The following is a 27,095-nucleotide window of genomic DNA, read 5'->3' as shown; positions in this document are numbered from 1 at the left end:
TTTATAAATATAAATTTACACGTATACAACGTATGTATACACCAAGCTCACCGACTTATTTGTCAACATAATGTATACACAGCAGAGCTGATCCGATCAGATTTGTGAACAGAATTTAATAACTAATACATCATAACGTATTCGACAGGCAACAAAGTAACGTTTTTGATAAATAACATGGTCAAGTTGATAGAATCCCCAAGTTCCACTTATCATATATCCTTAGAAGGTTTTCTGTATTCTAAAAACTGCGGAACTATAGGAAAACGAGCGTACTGGCTTTGTAAAAAGTATTCCCAGTGTAATGCCAAAGCTGTGACCATCGGGGGTCCAGAGAATTTACAATTGGTGAAAGGTGCAGTGAGTGACCACATGTGTATTCCTGATGTTGAAGCAGCCGAAGCAATCGAGGTTGGGTCCATCAACGTAACGTTTTCAATAAATAACATGGTCAAGTTGATAGAATCCCCAAGTCCCAAATATCATATATCCTTAGAAGGTTTTCTGTATGCTAAAAACTGCGGAACTATAGGAAAACGAGCGTACTGGCATTGTAAAAATCGTTCCCATTGTCTTGCCCGAGCTGTGACCATCGGTGGTCCAGAGAATTTACAATTGGTGAAAGGTGCAACGAGCGACCACACGTGTATTCCTGATGTTGACGCAGCCGAAGAAATGAAGGTTCTGTCCGGCATTAAAAGAAAAGCCGAAGTTCATCCCGAAGCACCGCCGGCACAAGTATTACGTACTAAGCTTAAAGATGTCCCTTCGGGTAACTTTAATAATCTTATTCAATTACAATCATTACCGCATTCTGATTTGCTAAATGAAAATATTGGTAAAGTTATAAGATTATAAAATTTGGATTTAAAGAAAATGGATTATCAAAAAAAAAAAAAAAAAAACATTATAAAAAATGTACCCCAACCATTATATTATATATTATATATGCTTGGGCGAATTGACGCGACAATCTGCCCCATACTACTGCTGCTGCACCTGGATATATTGTGCGCGCGTGTGTGTGTGTGTGTAGGGTGTAGTCGTCGAGAGCAGTGCAAGTCAGGTATACATTGCATATGGCTGAATCTCTGCAAAATAGAATAATGTGAAAAACTCGTTGTTCTGGACGTCGTGCGTTTCAACATAATATTAGTAAATAACAATGCAGTTTCGAAAAAAAGAGCCATGGACGGTCCTAGAAGTTCTCGAATGTAAAATTCGACGACAACGCGCGCTGACACACGAGACACGACATAAGTTTTTCACGACAGTCCAGCGGCAGATGCAAAAGAACGAATTTTTTTTCTCTCTCGGACCCATTCGATATATATATTTCGCGGAGAATCGGTCATATATACGGCGTGTGATACACACAACAGGGAAATAGCAAAGCTGCGCGCAGAGGCGCAGGTAAGCACACTGCACGTATAGAGAGAGAGAGAGAGCCGAGTAGTTTCACACAGTACTCGGGTTCGCTCTTTGGCCGCGGCTGCTTCGCCTGTGTGCATGCGCCTCGCGCTCGCTATTATTAATTCACTCTCCTGACAACGGTAGGTGTATAGAGCTCCTTCCGATATATATACATGCATATATATACATGTATGCTCGGGGCGCGCGTGCACACACATACACAGAATCACACGCGATACAAGTATACGTGTATTGCAAGGTATAGAGGCACGACCCGTCCATCCATCGGCCGGAAAAAGAACTCCGAGGCAGCGGAGAGTCCGCACACGCGCGCATATACGAACGGAATAGGTGTAGTACGTGTCGCATATATATATACAAGCATCATCGTCAACTACAATTACGTAAGCTCTCAAGTTCGCCCATGCACGTATATATAAATGCGAAATAAACACGTACGCGCTCGGGAGCTGTCATTGTTTTCGCTTCCTTTTGATTTTAGCGATCGATATACCCAACAGCAGCCGCAGCGCAAATCGATCTCTTTTGTAAATTAACATTATGAAAATTTGTACGTGTTGTATTATAAAGTAACACCTCGTTCGAGAAACAAAACACACACACACACACACACACACACACACAACAACGGGCTTTATCGCCGCGATTACGTTCCGCGATGTTTGAACTCGCGAGGATGGGTATATATATATACACGGTATAATACCGCTGTATACAGGTATATAAGAGAGAAGATAGCGCGCGCGCGCGTGCCGTTGTAAGCGCTCCGCAAAACGAGGAATAAAACAATGAGAAGGAGCGAGCGAAGGAGGATAGCAGCGAGTGGAAGAGGTGGCACAGGGCCATGGGCCGCGCGCGTGCAGTAACAGTAGTATACGTGTATTATAGAGTATACGCCGTTGTTGCCTAGAAGAAGAAGAAGAAGAAGAAGAAGAAGAAGTAAGAAGCAGAATAAGTGGAAGTTGGTTATATAGGAAGTTTGAGGAAAGGACGAAGCACGGGGCCGGCTGTGTGTAAGAAGTTAAGCTAGAAAGACGTAGAAAAGCACAAAGAACGAAGGAATTGGCGTATTGCTCGAAAGATAAGAAAGTATTAGTGCACACCAGCTGCAGCACTACACGCGCAGGGGTTTTATATTGGCGGCGGCGATCGACGTACATCTGACGCGGGGCTGGCAGGTGTCTATCTATATTACAACGTGCATATGTGCAGAAAGTTCAGGGCTATTTCGTACATATATATAACGTTGCCGCACGCGAACGCACTTGGCGCGAGCAGCGTACTTCGCTGCTGCGTGTGCATTATAATATGCACATTGCACAGACAAGATGCGCCGCCGCTGCTCGACTCGACTCGTCGTCCCCGACCATCCTCGGTGCATAATATACATACGATATTATTATCGCGCGTGTGTGTGTGTGTGCACGCATTACGCAGCCGTTGCAGCAGTATACGACGACGACGAGCCTCCCGCTCTTTTCTCCTTCGCTGCACTTCTAGACACATACTGTACTGTACACGCACGCGATGAACTTCCTTCGCGCGCGCGTTTAAGCTCTCTCTGTCTCTCTATGCTCCTTGGCTCCTCTTCTCCTGTTCCGAGTCCTCGCGCGTTCGTGAACACACGCGTGCACGTATACTGCGTTGCACATTCCGCGTATGTGTACATACGCACGCACGCGTGTTTGTGTGTGTGTGTGTGTGACGCTGTGGTACAAGTATATATATAATACAGAATGTAGATGTGCAACGGTTGCAGAGTCGCACGAGTTAGTAGAGCCTCTCGCGCACACGAGTTAAAGTACTATATACAGTACGTACGTATATACAGTCAAGGGATATCGCGTTGGGAGAGGTGAAAGAGAGAGAGAGAGAGAGAGAAAGAGCGACGAGGAGTCGCACGAGAGAGAGACTGTATATAGTCGTCCCGAAGTATGGAATAATATACCTATATACACAAGCTAGTTCTCCGCAGTGCCTAGGCAGGGAGAGAGAGAGAGAGAGCCGGAATGGAGAGAAGGAGAGAGAGAGAGAGAGAGAGAAAGCGAATCCGCTATAGTATATAGTATATATAAGGGCCGCCGCGCTCGCTCGCTCGCTCGTTGACGCTGCCGCTGCCGCTGCTGCTCCGAGTTTTGTGCCTGCCTTGCCTGACTGCCTGCCTGCCTGCCCGCCTGCCTGACTGCTGCTGTTGGCAATGCGAATAGCAGCTAGTCGCTTTAGTATAGCGTGAGCAGCGCTGCAGTGTAAAACACACATGTGTGTTGTGTGCCCGTCGCTCTCTCGTGCAGCACCACGGTATTATATATATAGCAGCAGCAACAGCAGCGGAGCACAGCTGTAGCTCTCTGTTATAGGCCTAAGTCGAAGCAGCAGCAGCAGCAGCAGCGTCGTCTCCTCGACTCCCCGCGCTCCCCCTCGTCGTCGTCGCGTACATAAAAGTGTGTGTGTGTGTGTACGTGTGTATCCGACTGCAACGGAGAGGAGCACGACTCGCAACTGCGCTGTCGCACACCGCCACCGTCGCCGCCGCCGCCGCCGCCGCAACTGCATACTACTACTACCGTAGCTACTCTATCCTATCTATGTGTGTACGCGAAGCCGCAGCAGCAGCAGCAGCGTTGCATTCGTTGTGATATATATATACATTTGTGTTGGTGCGCGCGTGCTTTCTCTGCTGTGCTCCACGCTGCTCTGCCTACCTACCTCCTCACTCGCTCGACTCGACTCGACTGTGTGTGTGTGTGTGTGTGTGTGTATGTGCGCGTGTGTATTTATAATCATAATAAAAACACATTTCGCGCGCGTCAACTGCAACTAAACGCGTATCAAAGAAAATATATATCGTGTGCGACGTCCATCTGACACTTGACTACTGCGGTGGTGGCTGTCGTATACGTGCGCGCCTCCGCACACGCTGACCCGATGACAACAACAACAACCACGACAACGTAAACAACAACATAAGCAACGAAAGCGCTTAGAAATAAAAAGGAAGTCCATAAAGTGAGAGCTTGTTTTTATCCTTGCGACTCTCTCTTGTAGCTGAGGTTAGGATCTCCGCCGCGGGAAGAATTACTATATATATACCTATATACATTTTTGCCTTTGGTTCGCTCGTTCGTGTGAGTGCAGTGTACTTGTATATACTGCGTCGCACATGCACATGAGTAAGTATATAAACACACTATATATATATACACCGCCTGGATTTCTTCCTCCTCTTTTATATACGTATATATACTTAACTGCGCCTCGACTTTGGCGTATATTATCATCATTATTATTCTCATTCTTATTATTATTATCATTCTTATACGGCACGTTCGACGACGACGACGACTGCCATGCGAAAAAATCGATCGTCCTTTTTATCCGCGTTTCCCACAACTATACTGTACTACTACTGGCCGGCGCGCGTATGTAGTAGCAGCGCCGATTTCTCTTATACATATTATATCTATGTATATTTCTGTACATGTAAAAAAAAAAATATATCGCAGTGCTAGTCTGCTGCTACCACCTGCGCGCACACACACACACACACACACGCCTGCCTCTGATATATATGCTACTGCTCTCTCTCTCTCTTTTCTGCATGCTATTGTATCGATTGGCTCTTGAACCGAACAAAACGATGTGTGCAGTATTACACACATACACATACACACACACACGTGCGACCGTCGAGGCTGCACGAGAATCAGGCTAAAAAATCCGCGCGTGTGCGGCATTAAAATGGAGCCTTGATTGAGACTCTTCGCACGAATCGATACAGATATATATTATTTGCTTCGTTTTCTTCGTCGTCCTTAATACGATCCTGGCACATATATTGCGCCCCACGCGTACACAGCCCTTGTAAGAGAGAGAGAGAGAGAGAAATATCGGTAAGACGGGGGTGTGAACCGATTTCATTCGGTGCTGTGCTGCGTTGTTACGGCACTTGATTTCCATTTTCGCGGTACAACAACAACAACAACAACAACAATAATAATAATGATGATAAGGTTGTATACAGTCGCTGCCCACTATATACAAGGCACGACAATTGACGATTCTTCTCTCTCTCTCTTTAATACTGCGCGTCGAGTGCGCGCGAAACTTTCCCGCTCTTTCTCTCTCTCTCTCGAGCAGCTGTCAACGGCGCGGTAAACATTTCACCTATATTACTATACGGAGCTATAACTTGCACGGATTTCCCGCGCGTTATAATACGGAGCCGATAATCATTTACTTATATACGTGCATTATCTCGATCTTGTGTCTGTACCGTGTGTGTGCTGGCAACGTCACACTGTAACGTCGCGAGCGTAATAATTATCATCCTCGAGCTCGCGTCGCTCGTACGTAAGTGAATATTTGGGATTATCTCAGCTTTGCGGCTCCAAAACGCGACACGATGCACAAAGTTTATGTTCTAGTTGCGCGCGTCATATGGATCTCCTCCGCGGTGCGGTATAACACACACGCGCCCCGCGTCTATATTTAGCCCAGTATTAAGGCAATACACACACGCACACACGGCAGCATCTCGACACGACTATACATACGAAGCAGCGGCAGCGGCAGCAGTGGCAATCATCGTCGCGTCTATATGTATATTGCATTATGCAATCGCGCGACGACTTGTCACAGAGGCAGAGCCGAGCCGAACTGATGTGTATTAGTGCATGCGCCGATATGTGTGCACTAACGCGTGTGCGCGCGCGCAGACGACGACGACGCGGTATATAAGTTTTAAGGTATACATAGGTAACTACTGTACGAGACGACACGCGCGTATATGCAACTATAGCAACGCGCGATTTTCCGACGATCGTTTACTGCTACCTACTACCACTACCACTGTACTAATGTAACGCGGAGAAGCTACGTAGATTATGTCAGCGGGAATAATAATTTTGCAAATCATTCGGCCAAGCAGCGGTGGAAGCATTATAGAAGCGGCGTAGAGGTATTTCCTCGATAATAGCTCTATGCAGCTTTACTCGGGATCACCGCCGATCGCCGTCTCCGCGTTTATAATGCGCAGCTTTTAGCCAATTGATTCTCTCTCTCTCTCTCTCTCTCTCTCTCTCTCTCTGTCGTGCACGCGGCGATTATGTATGTCTCGTCGATCGAGGAATCGAAAAGTCAATGATCAAGTCGAATAATCGAGCCAATTAGATGATTCGCGCGCCCGTTTATTAATAGATCGAGCCAATCATTAGGCTTTCGGATATACACACACACGCATACATGACATAACAGCGAACGTGTGGCGGTGCATCATCTTGCCGTGCTGCAGCTGGATTATACATGTGGCTGAGTGTAGCAGCAGTTTTGTCGAGCGGAAATGCAATATACGCCTCGTCTCGTTGCAGTCGCTCTCGCTCGCATGTGTGTATACAGCAGAAAGAGAAGTAAAAGAGAGAGAGACTCTCGCTCGAGCCTTCGCCGTTTTCTTATTGCCACGCATCCAACATTCAACGCATATACGAACACGCGCGTCATTTTTCGTCAAATTTACGCACATTTTTATAATTGCGATCGTATGCTCGTGTATATATACGTACACACATAAAAGTAATACGCGCGTGCGGCAAAGTGAAAATAGACTCTTTGCTCGTACGTCGTCGTTGACGCTTCCAAGTCGAAGGTTTGCGTCCTTTTACGACCTCGACACACATGCACAATATGCGCGCCGCTGCTGACTGCCGCTGCTGCTGTACGTGCACGCGCTGCACGCATACACACACACACACCCACACACACACACTTATATATATATCTGTGCATGCATGTTTTGCTCTATCGTGCCGCAGCCTCGCGCGCATGTGTGTGTTTATATCGAATGTACATGCTATATTATAGACTCGGAATACACTCGATGTTGGATGCATTCGTAGTTATATAGTATACAGTATACGGAGAGCAAGAGCAGAGCAGCTCGCACAAGCCGTTTTAATATGGCTTGATTCGACATTGGTTGTTTTCTCTCTCTCACTCACTCACGTTTCTTTCTTCCCTTCGGCTAGTACTGCTGTGTGTTGGTTGTATATATATCGTCGTCGTCCCCCCTCTTCCCCGCTTATAGCTCGGGCCTGCAGCCGATACTGCACCAGCGCGAACCAACGATGCCTTCTCCTCCGTTGCTGCTGCTGTTGCTCTCTTGCCCCTTCCTTGCAGAATCTGCTGTGGCCGCCTCGGCACGACTCACTTTTGCCTATGATGAATTAGAAGAAGGGGCAGCCAGTGAGAGATCCCTTATGCTTTTCTTGTTTAATCCCACTGCTTGTACACTCTTGCCCATGATGTAGCAGCCGTGTGTGTACCATAGCTGCAGCACAAGCCCGCGATATATATTGCTCGTGTGTGATCGTGCGTGTATTTTCTTTGTGGACTCGCTATTCTCGTTGCTGCTATATTCCTTCCATGTGAACTCTATGGGAGGCTATAAACACACACGTACACACAGCCGGCTAGAAATAGTCCTTCTTTTTTTTCTTCTCTTCTCTTTTCTTTCTTAACCCATGCAAATCCTGAATCGGTTATGCGCTAGACTACTGACGCCGCTACTACTGCTGCTACTGTGTTGCCTGTATTCAAATAAGTTTTTGACTACACGTTGCCGCTGCCGCCGCTGCTTCTTTCGTGTACGTATAATATCGATTTAAAACTTCGTCCTCGCGCGCAGACAATGGACCACGGCGCAGTAGCAGCAGCAGCAGCAGCAGCAGCGAGTTAGGAAAATATTTTTGAATATTTCAACAATGGTCGCTCCTTTTTCTCTTCTACGTCCTCGTCGTGAAACAGGTGAAAAAAGAGGGAGAGAGAGGGAGAGAGACAGAAGGAAAGAAAGCCCCCCCCCCCCTGAGCGAAAAGCTGAAGCTTTTTACAGGATGATAAAATCCAGAAAACGACTTGTTGGAGCTCCTGACCTCGTTTTTCTCTTATATATACGGCGCGCGGCTAGCGCAGCACACACACACACACATCTATGCACTGCTACTGTGTGTCTAGGAGGCAAAATACGGCGGCAGCGAGCCGAGAGTATTTTTTTTTGTTCTCCGCGCGCTTATTTTGTCGATTATATATGTATATCGGTACGTAGTACGTATTATACTTTTGCGCTAGCTCGTCCTCGTATATATACACTACGCGCGGAGAACAGCTCGAAAATGAAAGAAAAGTTTCGCTCGTAGCTATGGCACAGAAGCTCCCTTACTATCACTACTACTAGTACTACTACAATGTATAGCCGCCGCCGCTCTAACACAGCTGATAAGCCTTTCCGCTTAATGAGCTAAGTTTGAAGATGTCTGCTCTCCACTCGAGCTTTGGCGCGCGCTCGCTCGCTCGGCGCGGCATAAAGACTCATAAAATGCTCTTGAATATGGAATATAAAATAACTCCGCGCTGCCCGAGGAGAGCCGAGAGAGAGAGAAAGAGAGAGAGAGAGACAAGGGGTAAAATAGTTTCACGCGCTTACAATTTGCAGTAAAAAAATCAAGTGCCTTGCGCGAGCGAGCCCGAGAGGATTATCTTGCCGAAAAATCGTCGCGCGTCGATCATCGGATCCTATCAGCAACATTGAGCTCGCTCGCCTGGGTATATATAGAGCCGAGGAAAAAAAAGTTTAAGGAAACGTTAGACGTCGTAATCTTGCTTGTTCTCGCTGCGCTGCGCTTGGATCGTCGTCCTTTTTTTCCCTCCTCCTCCTCCTTTTTCTTCTTCTTCTTCTTCATCCTCGCGGCAAAAGAGAACGTATTATACTTGTGCAGCAGCATTGTGTATACGTATACGTGCATGTTTGCACATATGCAGAGCTGCAGCCAAGTTCAATTACACATACGTGTGTGTGTGTGTGTGTAGCTCTGTGCGGTGCGCACACCCGCGCGCGCGAGCTAGGCGACTAGGAAATTGCTATATTTTTCTTGGCTCGCTGCTGCTTTGTGTGTGCACAGCGAGTGCAGCTAGCAGAGCTAGCCAGCAAAGCTACTCTGCTACGTATTATACGTTTTCTGGGTTTATAACGTTTAACTAATAATGAGGTCATCGCGCGCCAGTGACTGAGCGCGACTATATGGGTGTATAGAGAGCAGTCCGACGCAGTATAATAATACGTAGTAGTAGTAGTAGTTGGTATCAGCTCTGCCGCGTTGCAATACCGCGTATTGAGATACGCGTCACGATATTTTCTGACAAAATCAGCGCGTAAACATTGGCTGCCGCTGCTGCTGCACTGCTGTAACAATAACAACGATAATGATACAAGTCGAGATTCGCGCCGCGCGCGAAAAGTCAAAAGATTCTTCTCTCCCCCTCCCGTCCCTCCCGTCCCTCCCTCCCTCTGCGTATCGAGCGCGAGTTGAAATCGAACGCGTTGCGTCTTACATGCAGGATGTATGCCACACACATTTCTTCCGCTGCTTTCTCTTTTGCTCTCACGTGTGTTTGTGTACTGTGTGCGAATCAACCGGAGCTCCGTGTTGTACAGAGCGTTAGATCGTGCCTCGTTAGGCCAGCTTCGCTCTCTTCTTCTAGCTCTCCCTAATATCGCCTAAAATGCTGCTACCGAGCTGCCGATGTTGCAGCCTAGCAGTGGTACCCCGTAAAATTGCGCGCCTGCTTCTGCGAGGCCATTGATTTGTCTTGCCCCAACTCGTACGACGTTTAGCTCTCTGCTCCATCTTTCTCTCTACCCCCCTATATGTATGTGGTGTAATAATAATTTTGGAGCGAGCACGACTACTCGGCCGCGTATAAAAATTTTTTTCCTTTCGTTCATCCATCGCGTACTCCGTTTCTCAGGGCCAGTTTTTCCAGGCTCTATAAATAATATCATTACCAAGTGTGCTACCGGAGCATACACACACAAACACGAGATAAACTCCGGATCGATGAATGGCTCTCTCGAGCGATCTCGATAATTGTTTCGCGCGCCCCGCTCGTGAGAAATTTACTACTTTTTGCTCTCGAGCTCTCCCGTCATCGGTGCGCAACGTCGTCGTCGTCGTCGACGTACTATATATCAATGGGCCGGCATCGATAATATTTTGTACGTATCTGTGTAATAATAAGGCACATAAACATACATGTATCGGCGCTGCAAGTGTGCGTGCGCGTATACGCGAAGCTCCTTCACTTTCGAGCCTGCGCGCGAGCACACAATGCACTGCACGGCGTCATACACACATAGTCATCGGAACAGAATAACCGTATAATGAAAGAGCAGCGCTTATGAGCTGAGCGCGCTTAGTATACGTATATCGGAGCCCCGTACTATAATGTATAACCGCATACTCCCAATCAGTCAACACGCAGGCGGCCGCGCTGTGCTTCGTATAGCTCGCCTCTATCCCAATCCTATACATGTATATTATAGTACAAGAGAACTCGTATCTATATGCAGCACAAGTACAGAGAGCTTCTCTATGTGTATGCGTATGCGTTTGAACACACACATACGTACACGGCCTCGTGCGCAGACGATAGTCGTCGTAGTCGTCGTCGCTCGACTCGACTCACGCGTATTTGCATTGTATTGCCATATGTGCAAACGTGCCGTGAATTTGTAATATACGCACATATAGTGCGGCCTCCCTACTACTGCATGCACACTACCCACCACTACCGTAGCGAGAGAGATCCCCCTCCTTTTTTTTTGTTGCGCAGGATGTGTTTCTTGACTCATGCACGACGACGACGACGACGACGACAACAATGTGCGTAGCTTGCCGACTTTTTACGAGCTAAATTTGAATTACGCTCGCGACGACTACGACGACGACGAGCTTTATGACGTATGCAACAGCGTACATACATATAGTGGTACGCAGGTAACGCACGTATAATACCTACTACGTATGAGCATGATACGTATTACGCAGGTACAGAGTTCGGCCTCTCTTTCTTCTTCTTCTTCTTCTTCTCCTCGGCCTGTGGTGTGGCCCGAGTTTATATATACGATAAGGGACTTTAATCGGGTTTTGTGTATGTAAACGCCGCTGATCGATCGGCCTCAACTCGTTCTCGGATTTTTATGGGGCCGCGTGTTACAATATATTATACGTAAACCAACACGTGACAGTACGATGATCGTCTCTCTGCCTTCGTTAAAAGCTCCGCAATAACGATTTGCGCGTGGAATTACCCAGATAATATATAACTCGTTTTTGTATAATAATAATACGCGCGTGATCGCAGCCACACACAACGTAATAATTGCCTGCGCGCGATCCTCGTCCTTAACTGTAAATTTGCATCTCGCGGCGCGTGTAAAACCGATGTTAATATATAATTGTGACGCGCGCCGCCGCGTCGATTGATTTTTCGAGCGGGGACTTGTTTTTTTTTTTTCTTCGATTCCCGCTGCTGCAACCCGAGTCAAAGTTTAAAATGCCGTATATAAGGTTTATCGGGGATTGCGTATATAGCCTAATTGAAGGTTTGCGAGCGAGTCGCGAGAAGCTTGATTAAAACGCTCGCAAAATACCTTGAAAGTTCCAGTGCTAATGGAGCTATACTACTGCTACTACCGCTAGCTGCTGCTGCTTGCTGTTGGAGTTTATAAATATCGATTGCTTCTACAAAGTGCGACGCGCAAAATTGACCCTCGGCAATGGCCGCGTGCCGCGCGGCTTAAGCTAGGATATATTCTCTCTCTCTCTCTCTCATTGAGACCCCCCTCCTCTCTTGTACCCTACTCCCTGCGGCTATTTCTCTTTTACACAAACACAAACACACACACCAACACGCATAGGGACTTCTCGATTTCTTTTACACTGTAACGCATCAAAGGGGGGTTGTTGTTGGACTAGCAGCACAGCGAGAGGGAAAAAAAATTTTAACCTTACAGCAAAGGGTGCGAGATATCGCCTTTGACTGCTGCTGCTGCTACCTTCTGGCATTTACGAGATAAGATGTGTTTTTAATCTGGCGTTCATTAGGCTTTTATTTATGTTTTAACACTTTTATAAACTCGATAGTGGTAATTCAATTCATTTAGCCGAGCGGCGATCGCGTGCGACGACGCTCCTCTGTTTTTCCGCATCGAATGCGGCGAGCTTGCGACGACCGGGGGACGACACGTATTCCTCGGTCGATTATACATACAATTTTGTAAATTGAAAAACTATATATCGCATGGTGTTGACAGCGAATTTTTAATGAAAATGTGTTTTTTTTTCTGTTACAGAGCCTTTACAAAAAAACCGGATGAGGCCGACTCATCACGAGTAAGTAACCCAGTTTTTATTAATAATTTATGTATCACTTTTGAATCTGCGCAACAGAGAGCAATAGAGTAAATAACGTATATATTCTACGCCGAGTGTAATCAACAATTTAAAGCTCGTGCGCGGCGGCGTTAGTCATCTCGTAAATACTCCTCGGCATCGTCGACGTTTGTTTCGCGCAAATTTCGTCAACACACAAAAAGAGAGCGTATCGTTGGCTATATTTAATAATGAGCAAGGTCATTAGCATATACTCTCTCATTGAACGCCGCCAATGAAAACATCAACAACTACTGCTGCTGCTGCTGCTACTGCGCGCTGTTTACTCGAGATTCGCACACAGCTATGCGTATCGCGCGTTTTCATATATTAAAAACTTTTTCTCTCTCGTCGCGAAAAAAAGCTCCTCCGCTCGCCCCCACGAAACTTTCGCGATATTATGTATATATTAAAAACGGGGGGTACGGATTTCGTTTGTTTAATGAAAAAAAAAAAAAAACATCTCCCAACGCAAGTTAGCAGTGAAAGAAGGCGTGCAATTTAAATGACAAATTAAGCTCGCGCGCACTGCGATTATATTTACGCGGTGTGTATATATCTGGGGTATTTAAACAAACTCGGATCGCGCGCGCGCCGGGCTATATGTATACAGTAGCGTATATATATCTGCATCTCCAAAAGCTCATAAAAGCTTTCATGGCGCGCGCGAAGATTTTCGAGTGTACACGCGTACGCATATATTTCTAAAGCTTCTGCTGCTGCTGCTGCTGCTGCGCTCTCATAAATTCATTAAGCGACTCTGTGGCCGTGTGGCGTGGTGGTGGTGATGGTGTTGGTGGATGCGACCGAAGTGTGTGCGTTACTGCGCGTTACACAGCTACCCACTGCTGCTGCTGCTGTTAGTGTGTGAATTGCGCCGTGTTTATGCTTTGACTTAAACTGTCGCGCGCGGATTAGTAGCGCCACTGACGAGATTTTTATTTCTCGCTCGAGAGAGAGAGAGAGAAGCGGCCCCCCTGCCCGTATAGCAGTTAGGTGTACACAGTACGAAAAAGCTCAACAAGCGCCGTTGTTGCGAGTCAAGATTTTTTTTATCGCTACTCTTTTATCGTTTTTTCATCGCGGCGCAAAACATTTACGACGATCGCGCTTCGCACGAATATACCGCGTATGAAAATAATAACTCCGGAGTATCAATGGGGTCCCGTAGTCGAGTCGTGTTCCTATATAATATGTAACATATTCATAGATACGCGTGTATGTGTGTGTGTGTGTACAACGTATCATTAATTTTCATTCGTACATGTGTTACATATACATACGAGAAAGGCTTTCGAAAGTTTTGCGCTGTAGTAGTAGAGACTACGAACACACACAATTTCGTTGATATAGGAACACGGCTCGTTTTGTCGACTATACTGCCGATTCTACAAATAGATTCACTCGCTCGCGCGTTGATATTTAGCGTATATATTAAAGGCATGTGCGCAGTACCGAGAGAGGCGCGCGAATCTCGCCTAAATTCACCTGCAACTTATCCTCTCCGCTAAATACGCGTGTAAAGCTCTCTCTTTCTCCGGGATTCGCGTTCCGATGGATTTTACGATTAGCGCGCGGTACGCAACGAGGGGGGGGGGATTTCGTTTGCTTCGATCGTAACGATAATTTCTCGTCAACCGTGACTCGCCTCGAATCGCTGTATTATCAAATTGTTTTTTAACGACGATATTAAAATACGATTGTGTTTTTTTTGAACTTACGCTCGAACGAAAACGAGAAAATTTAATGCAAACAAAGTACAAGCTCGTGAGTAGTTTATACAATGTATTAGCCGTCTGCTTAGACCTCCATGGCTCTCGTCGCTTTGGAATTTTTCCTCTTTTTTTTTCTTTTTGCTCTCGTCCGAGCAGGCACGTTATATACTTTACTACTTCTCTTCTTCTTCCTATTTTTTTTGCCGTTCGCTGCGCGATTCGCACGCCTGCGCCGTCATTTTTTTTCGGTATGCTTTTCTCTTTACCGATTATGGATTATATACGTGTGTGGGTGCTTGCGAATAAACTATCGCAAGTTACTTTGTATTATACGGCGTCTTTTTTTATCAGTTCTCGGCTCGTAGCGGTCGTTTTTTTATATATTTCCGAGGCTCGGCTTACATATTGCTCGTAGTAGTAGTAGTAGTCTACTGCATTTTGATATTTTTACTGCTTTTGTGTCTCTCGTTCGACCCGATGTGGCGAAAGATATCGGCCTATTGCGTTCAAAGTTACGTCAGGTAATTAATGTTGCGGAAAAACGTTTGATAAATATTGCGTTTAAAACGTAGTTTCTTTTTTTTTTCAACAAATCACTCGTTATAGAAAATTTTAGAATACTTGCCATATCGAATTTGCCGCGGGCGCGATCGATTTTACATATGGAAACGAATAAATCCTCTCTCTCTCTCTCGCGTCGATCGCCGAGACAAATTCAATCCACGTATAAATATTAAAGCAATCTCTCTCTCTCTCTCTCTCTCCATTCATAAAAAACTTTTCGCCCCCCTTTTTTTTATGAACAACCGAAAATAAAAAGCTGCGCTCACCCAACTCATCTGGAAGAGGGCCGCCTCCTCGGCTCGACGTACATACAAAAAAAAAAAAAAAGGAATAAGCGGCGTTGAGCTAGTAGTACGCGCGGTGCAAAACCCTCCCCACCCGACAACCGTTCATTTTCTCCAAAAATACACGTTTCTCTACTCTTTGCGCGGCGCATATGCACGTGGATTCTCTGTACTATACTGCCTATAAGCTTCGCAGATATGCGAGCCGCCGCTTCTCTCTACTGTACGTATAGCAGCAGTGGAAAAAGGAAGGGCTGAAAGCTCCATTGCAACAGAGGCAGCCGTTTTCTCTCTCTCTCTCTCTCTTTCGTACGCGTTCGGTGTATATACGAGTGTGCGGAGCTTGTTCGTTCGTACACGTATGTGTGTGTGTGTGTGTGTGTGTGAGCCGAGTTACGCTTCATCGACGACGTTTTCCTCTATATATCTATATACACACGTGCAGAGAGCGAGCGAGCGCAGTCGACAATGGCACACACGGGGTCGCCGACCGACAACTATATACATACACACACACACACACACGTACGTACGTATGTGCGCGATGCCGCCCGCGAATCAATTTTCAAGCATTACATATATCAGGTATACACACCGCCACCGCCGCCGAGTGCGCGCCAGTGTAGTGCGTTGTAAAGCGAAGTAGTCTCATTTTTCAAATCGAGAGCGAGTGAGAGATAACTTAAATACATCGTTTAAAATGGCAATAAGCTCTCCGAAGCACAAACGTAGTATTATGACATTTTCTGCGAATGTAAATCGCTCTGGTTTTTCCCCTCCGACGATCCTCAATGACGCGATAATGTTTGATCGCAAAGCACTATTGAAAATTACGTCGTGTACGTGCCGCGTGTTGTACTATTAGACTACTACTACTACTATTACGAAGAGTAGTAGGGAGAAAACAAGAGAATAAAAAAAAAGTTCGCGAAAAAAAATTCAATTCGAATGCAGCCAGCTATGTGTGTGTATACGCAACGCACAAAAAAAAAAAAAGAGAAGAAGCACGGAGCGATGTCGATATCGCGATACCATATCCATGCGGACCACATATTCACGCCGCACAATGTGTGTACGCATCGCTCGTTTAAACACTCAATATTTGCTTTTCCAATGTTTTCGTTTTAGGTTTTGGGGGATTTCTCTCTCTATCTATCTCTTTCTCTCTGACTCTCGGGCCGAATTTGCAAGGGAAAAATGTCGAGAGTTGGAATTTTTCGTTGTTGTTGTTGTTGTTTGATGAACTGACAATTGATTTTTCTATTTCCTCTCGCAGATACGCGCGCGCATCGCTCACGCAGAGAACATTATAAAGTTAACTCGTACTCGCGGCGTTAATTCGAAAACGAACGCGCAGACACGGAAAATTGCGGCTAAATGCTTTATGAAATTCATTCGTGCGATCATCAATGGGTCAATTAGTTTTTCATTGCGTTGTTAAGTCGATTTGGCCGATTTTACGGCGTACTGTATAAGAACGTCAAAGTGCGGGCGAGCGCAACGTATGCAAATGTTTTTTCGGGTGGGCGAAAAAAATGCGTTTACACCGAAAGACGGATGAGTGAAGTTATTCTCCGTTTTATTTATTTTTTTTATTTTTTTTCGCGTTGCTTGTTTAGCCGCATGATAAAATAGAAATATCGTCGTTCATATTTCATCGCTCTTACTACTCAGCATTTTCATGCCTTTTTTTTGTGCTTCTTCTTTCTCGTACACACAACGGCGGCAGCAGCAGCAGCAGCAGCAGCACACAACAAAGTATAGACCATCACAAAAAAGAGGTGTATATGGAAGTGTACGTACAAAAGAAATTTCAACTGCTGCCATTGCAGTATACGCTAGCTTCAGTCTGCTGGTCTGCGCGGGGGCTATATACACCCGCGTAAAATAAAAACAAATGGCACCTATAGCTCGCGCGTACACACGCATACACACACACACACACAGTGTCAGAAAAGAGATAAGGGTGTAAGCCATACGCATATATTCGTAAGCTCGAACCTACATCCCGGGCACGTACGATGTATATTAAAAAAAGATCCAGAAGTTGAACTTTTTTTGCGCTACCCGATGCAGCACGAGCTGTGCTGTGTATAGACTTTTTAGGAGTTTAATGCTTTTCACTTACGAAAATGCGTTTTCTTGCCGAGCGCACACACGCACACACGGTATACACACGTTCAATTGTGCGCAAAATAAAAATTCAATGCTCTCTAAGGCATTCGATAAAATTCACCTTGCCGCCACCGCTACCGCAGTGAGTGAAAATGTTCGCATCGCTTTTCGATTTTGAGTTTTAAAGCCTCTCCAAAAATAAATGCAAGTTCACTGCTGGACCTCGGCCTCGCTATGACTCTCTTTTTTTTTCTTTCATTCTTTCATCATCTATCTCTCTCTCTCTCTCTCTCTCTCATTCTCTCTCCAACTCGTAATAATACTTGACTCTCGTGAATAATTGCGAACTTTTTTCATCAAGATTCCATATTTCGTAATACGATATTGCGCGCGCGCGTTGGTGTTGCGCGAGGTCATAAATAAAATATATACGTATAATACGAAAAGACAAATTAAAAAGATGCTTTAATCACTGTATTATACAGGCCGGAAAATGAGCAAAAAGAGTTATTAAACCGTTTCCAGTAATTTGCGAACGAGGCAAGCGCAGCAGCGCACTCCAGAGGGTTGAAAAGTATTCATTTCGAAATTCGCGTTCATTTTCATTCCAAGCTCGTAATTCGATGCTCCGCTCCGTTGTGTGTGTGTGTGTGTGTGTGTGTGTGTGTGTGTGTGTGTGTGTGTGTGTGTGTGTGTGTGTGTGTGTGTATGCGAGTGAATTTGCTTAATATCTAATACGCACCCGAGGTACACACACGAGAACTGAGTACAATTTCCGAACTTGAGCTTCGAGTTTCACGACGACGCGGAGGCCTCGACGACGCACAATCGAGCTTCGATCGTGTCATTCACACCTATGTACACAAGCTCGCACACGCAGACAAAGTCAGACTCAGACACATTTCCTACCGACTTTATATCTATATAGCATTTTGCGCTTATACATCTTTTGCTGCTGCGCTGCTGCTGCTGCCTTCGCCGAGATCTCATTTGTAAGCAGGCTGCGTGCCTCGCACTAAGTGGAGAGAGAGAGAGGAATTTTATACATAGTAGCATGGGAAAAAGTGGGAGAGGAAGAAACTGCTATATACTGTGGAGGGAAGGAGAGAGAAAAAGGAGAGAAAAGTGCGCCCCGAAAGAGAGAAAGCGATAAATATATTTCTAGACTTTGTTTCGCAAGTATTATACATTATGTGTATGTATAGTAACATGTATATAATGTGTGTTTATATATCGTATTATATATATAAGAGCAAGTAGCAAGAGGAGATACTCCTCCTCTTCTTCGCGTTCTGTTTTTCTTTTTTTTTTTTTTTATTCTTGAGAGGAAATGACAACGGCGTCGTCGTGCGGTAGCTTTGGCTTGAATTTCCGGTGACATAAGTTCGTAAGATTTCGCGCGCGACTGCGAAAGCAATGCACACACACACACACACACACGCACATACGATGCAGGAAACGGAGTGAGTCGACTCTCTCTATAAGCTATATAAGTCAAAAGATATGCTCGTTAAAAAAAGAGAGAGAAAAAAAAAGCAATCAATCAATCGTTCGTTAGATCGAAATTGATTATGCATTTAAGCCGTGTTATAATGGAATAGCGTCGATATAAACGCGTCAGGAAAAAAAATAGCTTGAACTTGACTCGTTACAAATGATAGTTTAGCATCCGATGTATATTCTCTCCCCTTGAATAAGCTCCACTCCACTCGTATATCGGTGTAAAATAGAGTCTCTCTCTCTCTCGAACGTCACGCCCCGAATATAACCAACTACTATGTATGTGCGGCGCATGAAATACACTCATGTATATTTGCCGCCGTTTTATCGATGCGCTACCTTACAGTATACACGTAGGTGTAGGTGTAGGGTAAAAGAGGAGGTGTAGGTAGTAGTCGCGCGTCCAAATCGAAGCCGCTTCTCTTCTGCGCTGGCGCGCTCGTATTAATACGGTTTCTCATAAACAATATCACATAGAGAGATAAGGATTATTATCGACATTAGTTTTTTGCGCGTTGTCAAACATTCCTTTTTCCACTCGATGCGGTGGGTATTTTCGGACTTTGATCGTTCCGGAGAACGTCGTCGTCGTCGTTTACGATGTCGGGGCAGAGAAAACGCACTCGTAATAACAATGCCGCGAAAGAGCGAATGTGTAAAGCTGAAGTATTATGTGCATCAGCGTCAGCGGGAGCAGCAGCAGCAGACGCTCGCGAGAGCGTGAGCGCGCGCACGCAGCACGCGGTTTCGGAACAAAGGAAATGTGCCTCTGCTGTGCCTGCCTCTGTGTGCGTCTGACTCTCCTCTCTATGTGCATGTGGTGGTTGGTGGTGGAGGACGTGTATATGTGCGTTCGCGCGCGGAGCTATTGATTGCCGGCGCGTTGTAGCTTCGTAGCCGCTGCCGCTGCCGCTGCTGGTGTGCTGCGCGCACATTCCGAGCGCGCATCGTCGTCGTCGACGACGAGTACTACGACGACGACGACCATCGGACAGAGAGGGAAGTTCGAGAGAGACAGACGGAGAGTTATATATGTATGTAGTGGTAGCTGGCGCGCGTGCAGGAGCTATATAGCCAGCCCCCGACTTCGTGCGCAATATATATACACATGTATTCGTCGTGGTAGTATGGCAGGCAGGCACGAGCAGAAGGACGAAAGTAGAAAATTGCTGGTATATCGCGCGGCGCATTGGGTGAAAGCTCGCCCGCAATCCGACTATACATCCAAAGCTGCTCTCGACGACGAGTGCATTTATGTGTGCTGCTGCAGCCGCGAGCGCCACGTGATGATGATGCGCGTCGTGCAATGTGATAATCATGACGACGATGATGATGATGATGATGATATTCGTCATCGACTCTGTGTGTGTGTGTGTGTGTGTGTGTGTGTGTGTGTGTGTGTGTGTGTGTGTGTGTGTGCAAGCACGCGTGACGCGCGAAAAGTCATTGCAATTTTCGATGTCATATCATGTGGAGCCTCCCGCCACGAAATGTGCACGTGGACGCCTGCGCTGGAGGCTTTGTTGTGTACGCGTCGACGAGCGATTCGATAAGTATTAATATAAAGTCACACGGCCGGGCAGGTAGTTTATACGCGATATTTTACAAGTATGTAACGCGACGATTGTTACGCGAAGAGCTGCAAAAATGTTCTTCCTCTTTTTCTTCTTTCTAGGCGCGCGCGCGCGATGATCACGACGCGAAGTGGAAAAAAAATGCGAGAGAGAGAGAGAAAAAGGGGAAGAAGAGAGAGAGCAAGAGACAGAGATAGAGAGGAGTCAGAGAGGACAAAAGACGCGCGCGCACACAAGTGTGTAGTAGTGCAGCGAAGAGCGACTGCAATCTCTACCTCTATGTTGTGTGTGTGTGTGTTTCTCTGCTGCTGCTGCTACTCTGTGGTATATTATACGGTTAGGTATAGAGGAGGGTCGACGTCCTGTAGCGTCTCACGTGTGTTGCCTCTCCTCTGCCTATATAAACCCTCTCTTGTACGATATGCACATTCTGCTGTGCCCGTACTGCTGTGTTCTGCCTGCCTGCCTGACTCCGTGTGTTCGATCCCCTCTTTTCGTCTTCTGTTTTCCTCCTTTTGCCGCCGCGCCGCGTCTTTTCCTCTTGTCCTTCCTCCTTTTCTCTCTTTGCACTCCGTGTATATACGCTATATAGCTGCGTATATATATATAGTAGGGTACGCTGCCTGGAAACTTGGCCACCTTCTTTCCTCTGCTGTTCGCCTGATCTTCTTGCCAGTCGCCCTTTTGCCTCTTTCTCTCCGTTAGAGAGAGAGAGATTATTTCCATCGAGCCCTTCTGCAGTGCCCATGTGCGCAGCAGTAAAGTGTCGCTATATCGACGTTAATGCACTCGATGCACGAGAGACAGGTGCGAGCCCTTTACCGCGTATATTATATATAGCCCGATGACGATGTGCTTCGTCGCAGTCTGTGAATTATCTTTTTTTTTTAATTTACTCTATTGCTCGGATTCAAAAGAGATTTTTGCGTTCTTTCGTAAGGCTTTTAAATTAATCGTGACTAATTGAAACATTATGACTTTTGCAGCGATCTTGCACAGGATCTGAATCTTTCCGAGACCAGCGACGAGGAAGAGGATGACAGGAAGTCAAAACAATTTCCAGTGGACAGTCACATGAGTATGGAGAATAATGGTCCAAGTCAATGGTTGTTAGCCGAAGCTTTTGCGGGCTCGACAAAACCAATGCCGCCTAAACTTACCGCTCCCAAGTGTCTCTCAGGCATACCGCCACATCATTCGCAACAAATACAACAAATGCAGCAACAACGACAACAGCAGCAGCAACAACAACAGCAGCAGCAACAACAACAGCAGCAGCAGCAACAACAGCAGCAGCAGCAGCAGCAGCAGCAGCAACAACAACAACAACAACAACAGAGCGCACCAGCTCCCTCGCCGAACGAGGCGCCTGCCTCGAGCCAGGAGAGAACCGCGAGCCCGGCCAACGATTCCGGAGACTCGTCGGCGAGCTCGGGCAGCGCTTCCGAGAGCTCCGAGTCGTCCGAGTCGTGCTCGTCGTCGTGCTCCGACAGCTCGGACGACAGCGACGACGACGACAACGACGGGGCCTCGGCCTCCAAGCAGAAGAACTCGTCGTCGTCGGTGGCCGACGCCGCGGCCGCCACGGTCAAGGCGTCGCCGGTCTCGTCGCCGCTGAATCCGATCTCGCCCAAGATCGAGGTGCCCGTCGTGCCCGAGGTCGAGGAGACCAAGCCCCGATGGAATCTCGGCTCGTTCTTCAAGGCCGGCCAGCCCGATTTCAAGCAGGAGGACACGACGACGGCGCAGACGACGACGACGTCGTCGTCCGCGTCGTCGACGCAGCAGCAGTTGAAGCAGCCGAAGATCGAGCCATCGTCGGCTCAGTCGCAGATCGCCGACAGCGGCGGCAAGGCGCCCGCCGAGCGCAGATCGTCGAGGCAGACGCGCGACTGGGACAGCGTCGTCGACGCCAACAAGAGGAAGAACAACATGGACATCGCCCAGCAGCTGTCGCTCAGCAGCTCGAGCGAGGACGAGGGTCCTCCCAGCAGCAACACCGCCAAAGCAGTCAAAGAATCACAAAAAATACAGGTAATAATTTTTGTTCACCTCTTGGAAAATGTTCACGCGATACTCGATAGCTTTAGTAAATTGTACATATAGTAATTAGTTGATTCAAATCTTTCACTGCTTGACAACGTTTAGAAAAACGTTAAAATATTTTTCATTAAAATATTTGTCTCGATAACAGTTATTAAATATTCAAGCCTTGAGCAATGAAGGTTTTTTCTTTCTGTTTCTCGCCGTTTTGTCTCGTAAGCCATGGGAATGCTATAACGATCGAAATTTTTCCAGGTGCCTGAAAAACCCAAAGCTCCAGACGCTAAGAAGCGTGGACGGCCCCGCAAAGTTGACAAAGCACCACCAGCCCCGGCACCGGTGGAAGTTCCGAAGAGCCAAACAGTCAACAAGCGGCATCAGACCACGAGCAAGCGCGCCACCAAGAGGAGTCCGAGTCCCGCGAAAAAGACCAAGAAGCCGATCAAATCGGCTCCCACGTTGAGTGACACCAGTTCCAGTGGCGAAATGGACTCGAGCGAAAGCGAGTCCGAATCTTCCAAGAGCGTCAAGAGGCCGACTGTCAGCGCAGCCAAGGACAGCAAATCCAACAAGAGGAGCCACCTGAGCAGCAGCGACAGCGAGGACGAGAGAGACAGTTACGACAATAAAAATCGAAACAAAAAGTCTGGATCGAAGCAAACGATACAGAGGGAAGCATCATCCAAGGTTGACAAATCGAGTGCAAAATCCAAAGGAAGAAAGCCACGAAAAATCACAAGCGCAGCTGAGTGTCCCACGGACACCGACAGCGATTCCGACCATCATCAGAGTCACCGAAAGGTAAGTTGCATGTTTGCTTTTCTTTGTTAAAGTAGAACTTTTAAAATCTTGAGTATTTCATTGATCAGCCTTTGTAATCTCGAGAATTGTGGAAGCACTGCTCTAATAATTGTAACTGCGCAGTGATTATCACAATTTCCAATGAAACTATTCTTCAACTAGCATCCGTTCTGTTCTCAGGTCGCAAGAGTACAACCTCGGCCGCGAGTTCCCCCAATGCCAAGTTCCAATGAAGACTCGGACAGCGAAAACGATATGGGTAGACGTCCAGAAGAAAGCAGTGGAAATGGCAAAGGCAAAGGAAAGAGCGGTGGTCAGGACAATAAGAAAAATGCTCTACTCAGATTATTCGGCGATCGAGGAAGCAAAGGTGGCAAAGGAGGCAAAGGAGGAAAAGGGGGCGGTAAATGCGGCATTTATGTCGAAGAATACAACACAGATGGATTATACAAGTCACAAATCGAACCGGTACCACAAATTTGTCCCGAAGAGGTCAAAAGTGATAAGCCATCAAATCCTCTTCCCCCGGCTAAAACATCATTCAAGTGCTCCATCAATCTTAAAAAGCTTGGGATGGACGCCCAAACCTTCTTGACGGAAGTGTGCAGAATGCAGAATCAAGGAAACGTACCCAATACCAAATCATACTCAAGGCCGCAGAGCATCGAAGACAGCCAGGCCACGACGAGTAAAGTTCAATCTGACAAAAAGAAAATTAATCGGAAACCCGACACGGTCTACAAACCATCGGTAGACAGCAAACCCGAATCTTTGCTTGGCGATGGTCAAAAGAAAAGAAAGCGCAAAAGTAGTATTGGTGATTTAGTTGATTCCAAAAGTCGATCAGATCTGAAAAGCGAAAAGAGAAAACGGAAAAGTAAAGAGAGCGAAGAAAACTTATTGTTAGTTAACCATCAGAGTGAAGTTTTGCCTACCAATCACGAAAGGGACATAAAAGCTCACTATGCTCTTATGAATACACAACCCAAAACTAGTTATAGAAATTTTTACAGTGAACATATAGAAGATATGGAGAGGTAAATTATTCGAATTTTATTTTCTATACCTAAAAATTCACTGTAACTAAATTATTAATGAATGTTGTTTCTTTTTTAATAGCTTGAGGACAAACTACAATTGTCAAGAACACTACCTAACAGAAGCAAAACGTTTAAAGCATCTGGCTGATGCAGAGCCAGATCATACTACTCAGTCTTTACTTTATTTGGAATGTGGCATGTACTTCGTATTGACGGGTTACATTATGGAGCCGGGTATGGATCGTGCTGCATTCAGAATGTACACAGATACTTTGGTGATCATCAAGTAAGTTTTTTAACTATTTAAAAAGTGATAGATAATAATCATATCATGATTCTAATCAAATGTCTATTATAATTTTAGGTTTATGGCCACAAAGTTAAGTGAAAAGGTCGAAAAAGCAGAAGATTCGATAGGGAAATTAACTAATATCAAAATACTAATTTTGAGGTAATTTAATTTGCATACATTTTTTAAATGTGTTGTCTGTAAAATGTTTGAAAACAAACCAAACTTTCTTCTTCTAGCTTATGGGTCCAATCAATTTTATGTCAGAAATTATACAACATGTCGTTCAATGAGTTGAAGGAAACGCACAACGTCATAAGTGAATACTGCCAAAAAGTACGTTGCTTTTATTAATCTTAAATGTTTATACTTTACATTAAATGATCCAAAAACTAAAGAATATTTTTTCCATCGTTTAGTGTTTGCCTTCTGCTATTCAACAAGAAGGTCAAGCAGCCACGCCATGTCTGTCTCCTACACCTTCTCCTGCAGGTTCAGTCAATTCCGTGAACAGCCAAAGCAGTGGCTACAGCAGCGCAGAATTTGCAAATCGAGTATCCGTGCCGACATTATTAACGATGCCCGTTAATGTTCAATCAGCACTTTACAAATACCAAAAAGATATGGGCTTTCTGATGGGAGCTCACGAAAAATGGGACAAAGGATGTGCACTTGTGAAAGACCTCAATTGCGGTAAGTTTATTTCACAGTTAGCATAGTTTCGATGATGAATTGGTGTATTTACAGTTAGATAATACAAAAATTCCTTTTTATTCAGGTTTTTTCAAAGAATTGGATAGAAGTTATGGACCACTTTCGCTTCAAAGTTCGCCTGCCGATTTGGCTCGTTACGTGCAAGCAGGGATCAAGAAAATACGAGAGCTCTGACCCACGTGGCTACAACAATACCAAATGGAGTCGAAACCATCCACTCCAACAACTACGTACGTGAGCCCGCTATCTCAGTACAGTAATAGTAATAGTCGATCAACCATTTGCACTTAGGAAAATTTTACGGAGTTGTGAGATAATGGTGACTGCCTCTTTTCACACTAAAACTGTTTGCATAACGAACAATTTCAGAAACTGAAAGGTCTTGCCCTATTTTAATTAAATTAAAGAGCTCAGTTTTTTCAAAACTACAGAATAGTTAACTATTCTAATTTAATCACAATTAACGGATCATGCTTTGAAGTTCTTTGACTGAAGCCAAGGGGTTTTCAACAGATATAGAGTCAAGTCTTCCGTATACAAAAGCCAATGTATGAAATATTTTTTCTCACTTTTTAAATCGATTAATTTTATAATGCGAGACATAACATATGTTTTCACTATACATTTCATTTCGAAAGTACTTAGTTGTTTTTGTATCGCACGACCGTTATGAAGAAAGAGAGCTCGATTTTTAAACAAAGTTCTAATCTTAGAAAAATATTATTCAAATCTTATTAATCAAATCTTATTAAATGAATCACTTCATTAATATAATTATTTAATGAATGATATTCAGTAGCAGTATTTAAATAACTTATTTAGACAGCTTATAAGATTTAGGAAATTCCCTATTACCATTTGACTATTCGTGTTTTATTTTGAAATTAAAAACATTAAGTGATTTAAAGTGAATAAGATTTGATCTTACTTTAGTTAATTATATTGTTATTGTTACTGACATTAAAAAGATGTGTGATAAAAAAATTTCGCGTGTGAGCAATTCATGGTCTTAAACAAGAAAGTGCCACAAAGAGAATCGTGGAGGTTACCTGAAGAATTAGGACAAACAAAACCTAAAGGCTTTTTGCTGTCTAACTGATAGAATCAACTACGTGTATATAAGGAGAAATAAGAATCACAAAACAGAATAGTTTATTACTTTTACGAAAGAAATCATCTAAATTATGATATACATATATACATAAATATATATAAAAGTATGAAGATATTATATCGTGCATAATTTATTCGCGTATTTAGAAAATGACGAAAACACCACGTGTAAATTTTTAAATAAATTGTGTTTTTGTTGTATTCTAACAAAACTTAAACTTCAATCGTCATGAAAATGCATATAATGGTAGATAAAAGGAAAATTAAATGATGATTGTATTATGTTACCAAGTTTCTGAACTACCATGATACAAATGCCCCTTGGTAACATAAAAAACGTCGTTATGAATACAATTCTATATATAAACTCATGTATTTAGTAGATTAAATAAAAAAGAAAAAAAGAAAAAATAATAAAGCAAATAAACTGAAAAATGAAATATCGGAGAAATGGTAATTAATATGTACAGTCGGAAAAAATTAACGACTTTTAACATTCTTTATCACAATATGATAGAAAAATATGGCAAGTATACAGAAGTGATTTTATTAGAGAAAAAATAAATGTACATGAATGAAATGATTTGTGTATAGAGTATTAATTATCAAAAGCACAACAATATGGTTTTTGTCTGTGAATATGATATT

At 44.8% G+C, this 27,095-nt stretch overlaps 1 protein-coding gene across 6 annotated transcripts in view; it reads left to right on the top strand.

Annotated features, from left to right (window-relative positions):
- The window catches only part of LOC106654838 (dentin sialophosphoprotein-like), a 71,057-nt gene extending 44,175 nt beyond the window's left edge, over window positions 1–26,882 (top strand). For 5 of the 6 annotated variants that reach the window (XM_014374906.2, XM_023459156.1, XM_014374908.2 and 2 more), the window contains 9 exons: window positions 12,617–12,656; window positions 21,434–22,481; window positions 22,746–23,291; window positions 23,472–24,328; window positions 24,411–24,617; window positions 24,696–24,782; window positions 24,860–24,956; window positions 25,040–25,313; window positions 25,399–26,882. In XM_014374906.2, the coding sequence (XP_014230392.1) occupies window positions 12,617–12,656; window positions 21,434–22,481; window positions 22,746–23,291; window positions 23,472–24,328; window positions 24,411–24,617; window positions 24,696–24,782; window positions 24,860–24,956; window positions 25,040–25,313; window positions 25,399–25,508 (3,266 nt within the window). In that variant the 3' untranslated portion in view covers window positions 25,509–26,882. Of the gene's footprint in view, window positions 1–127; window positions 773–12,616; window positions 12,657–21,433; window positions 22,482–22,745; window positions 23,292–23,471; window positions 24,329–24,410; window positions 24,618–24,695; window positions 24,783–24,859; window positions 24,957–25,039; window positions 25,314–25,398 lie in introns of those variants that run through there. The other variant, XM_023459158.1, reaches the window with a different exon arrangement.
- The last annotated feature ends 213 nt before the right edge of the window (window positions 26,883–27,095 follow it).

This window comes from Trichogramma pretiosum, unplaced genomic scaffold (genome assembly GCF_000599845.2).
Source record: "Trichogramma pretiosum strain Unisexual culture from Peru unplaced genomic scaffold, Tpre_2.0 scaffold23, whole genome shotgun sequence".
Lineage (NCBI taxonomy): Eukaryota > Metazoa > Arthropoda > Insecta > Hymenoptera > Trichogrammatidae > Trichogramma > Trichogramma pretiosum.
Note: the sequence above shows the minus strand (reverse complement) of the source record. Positions and strands in the feature narration are given on the sequence as shown.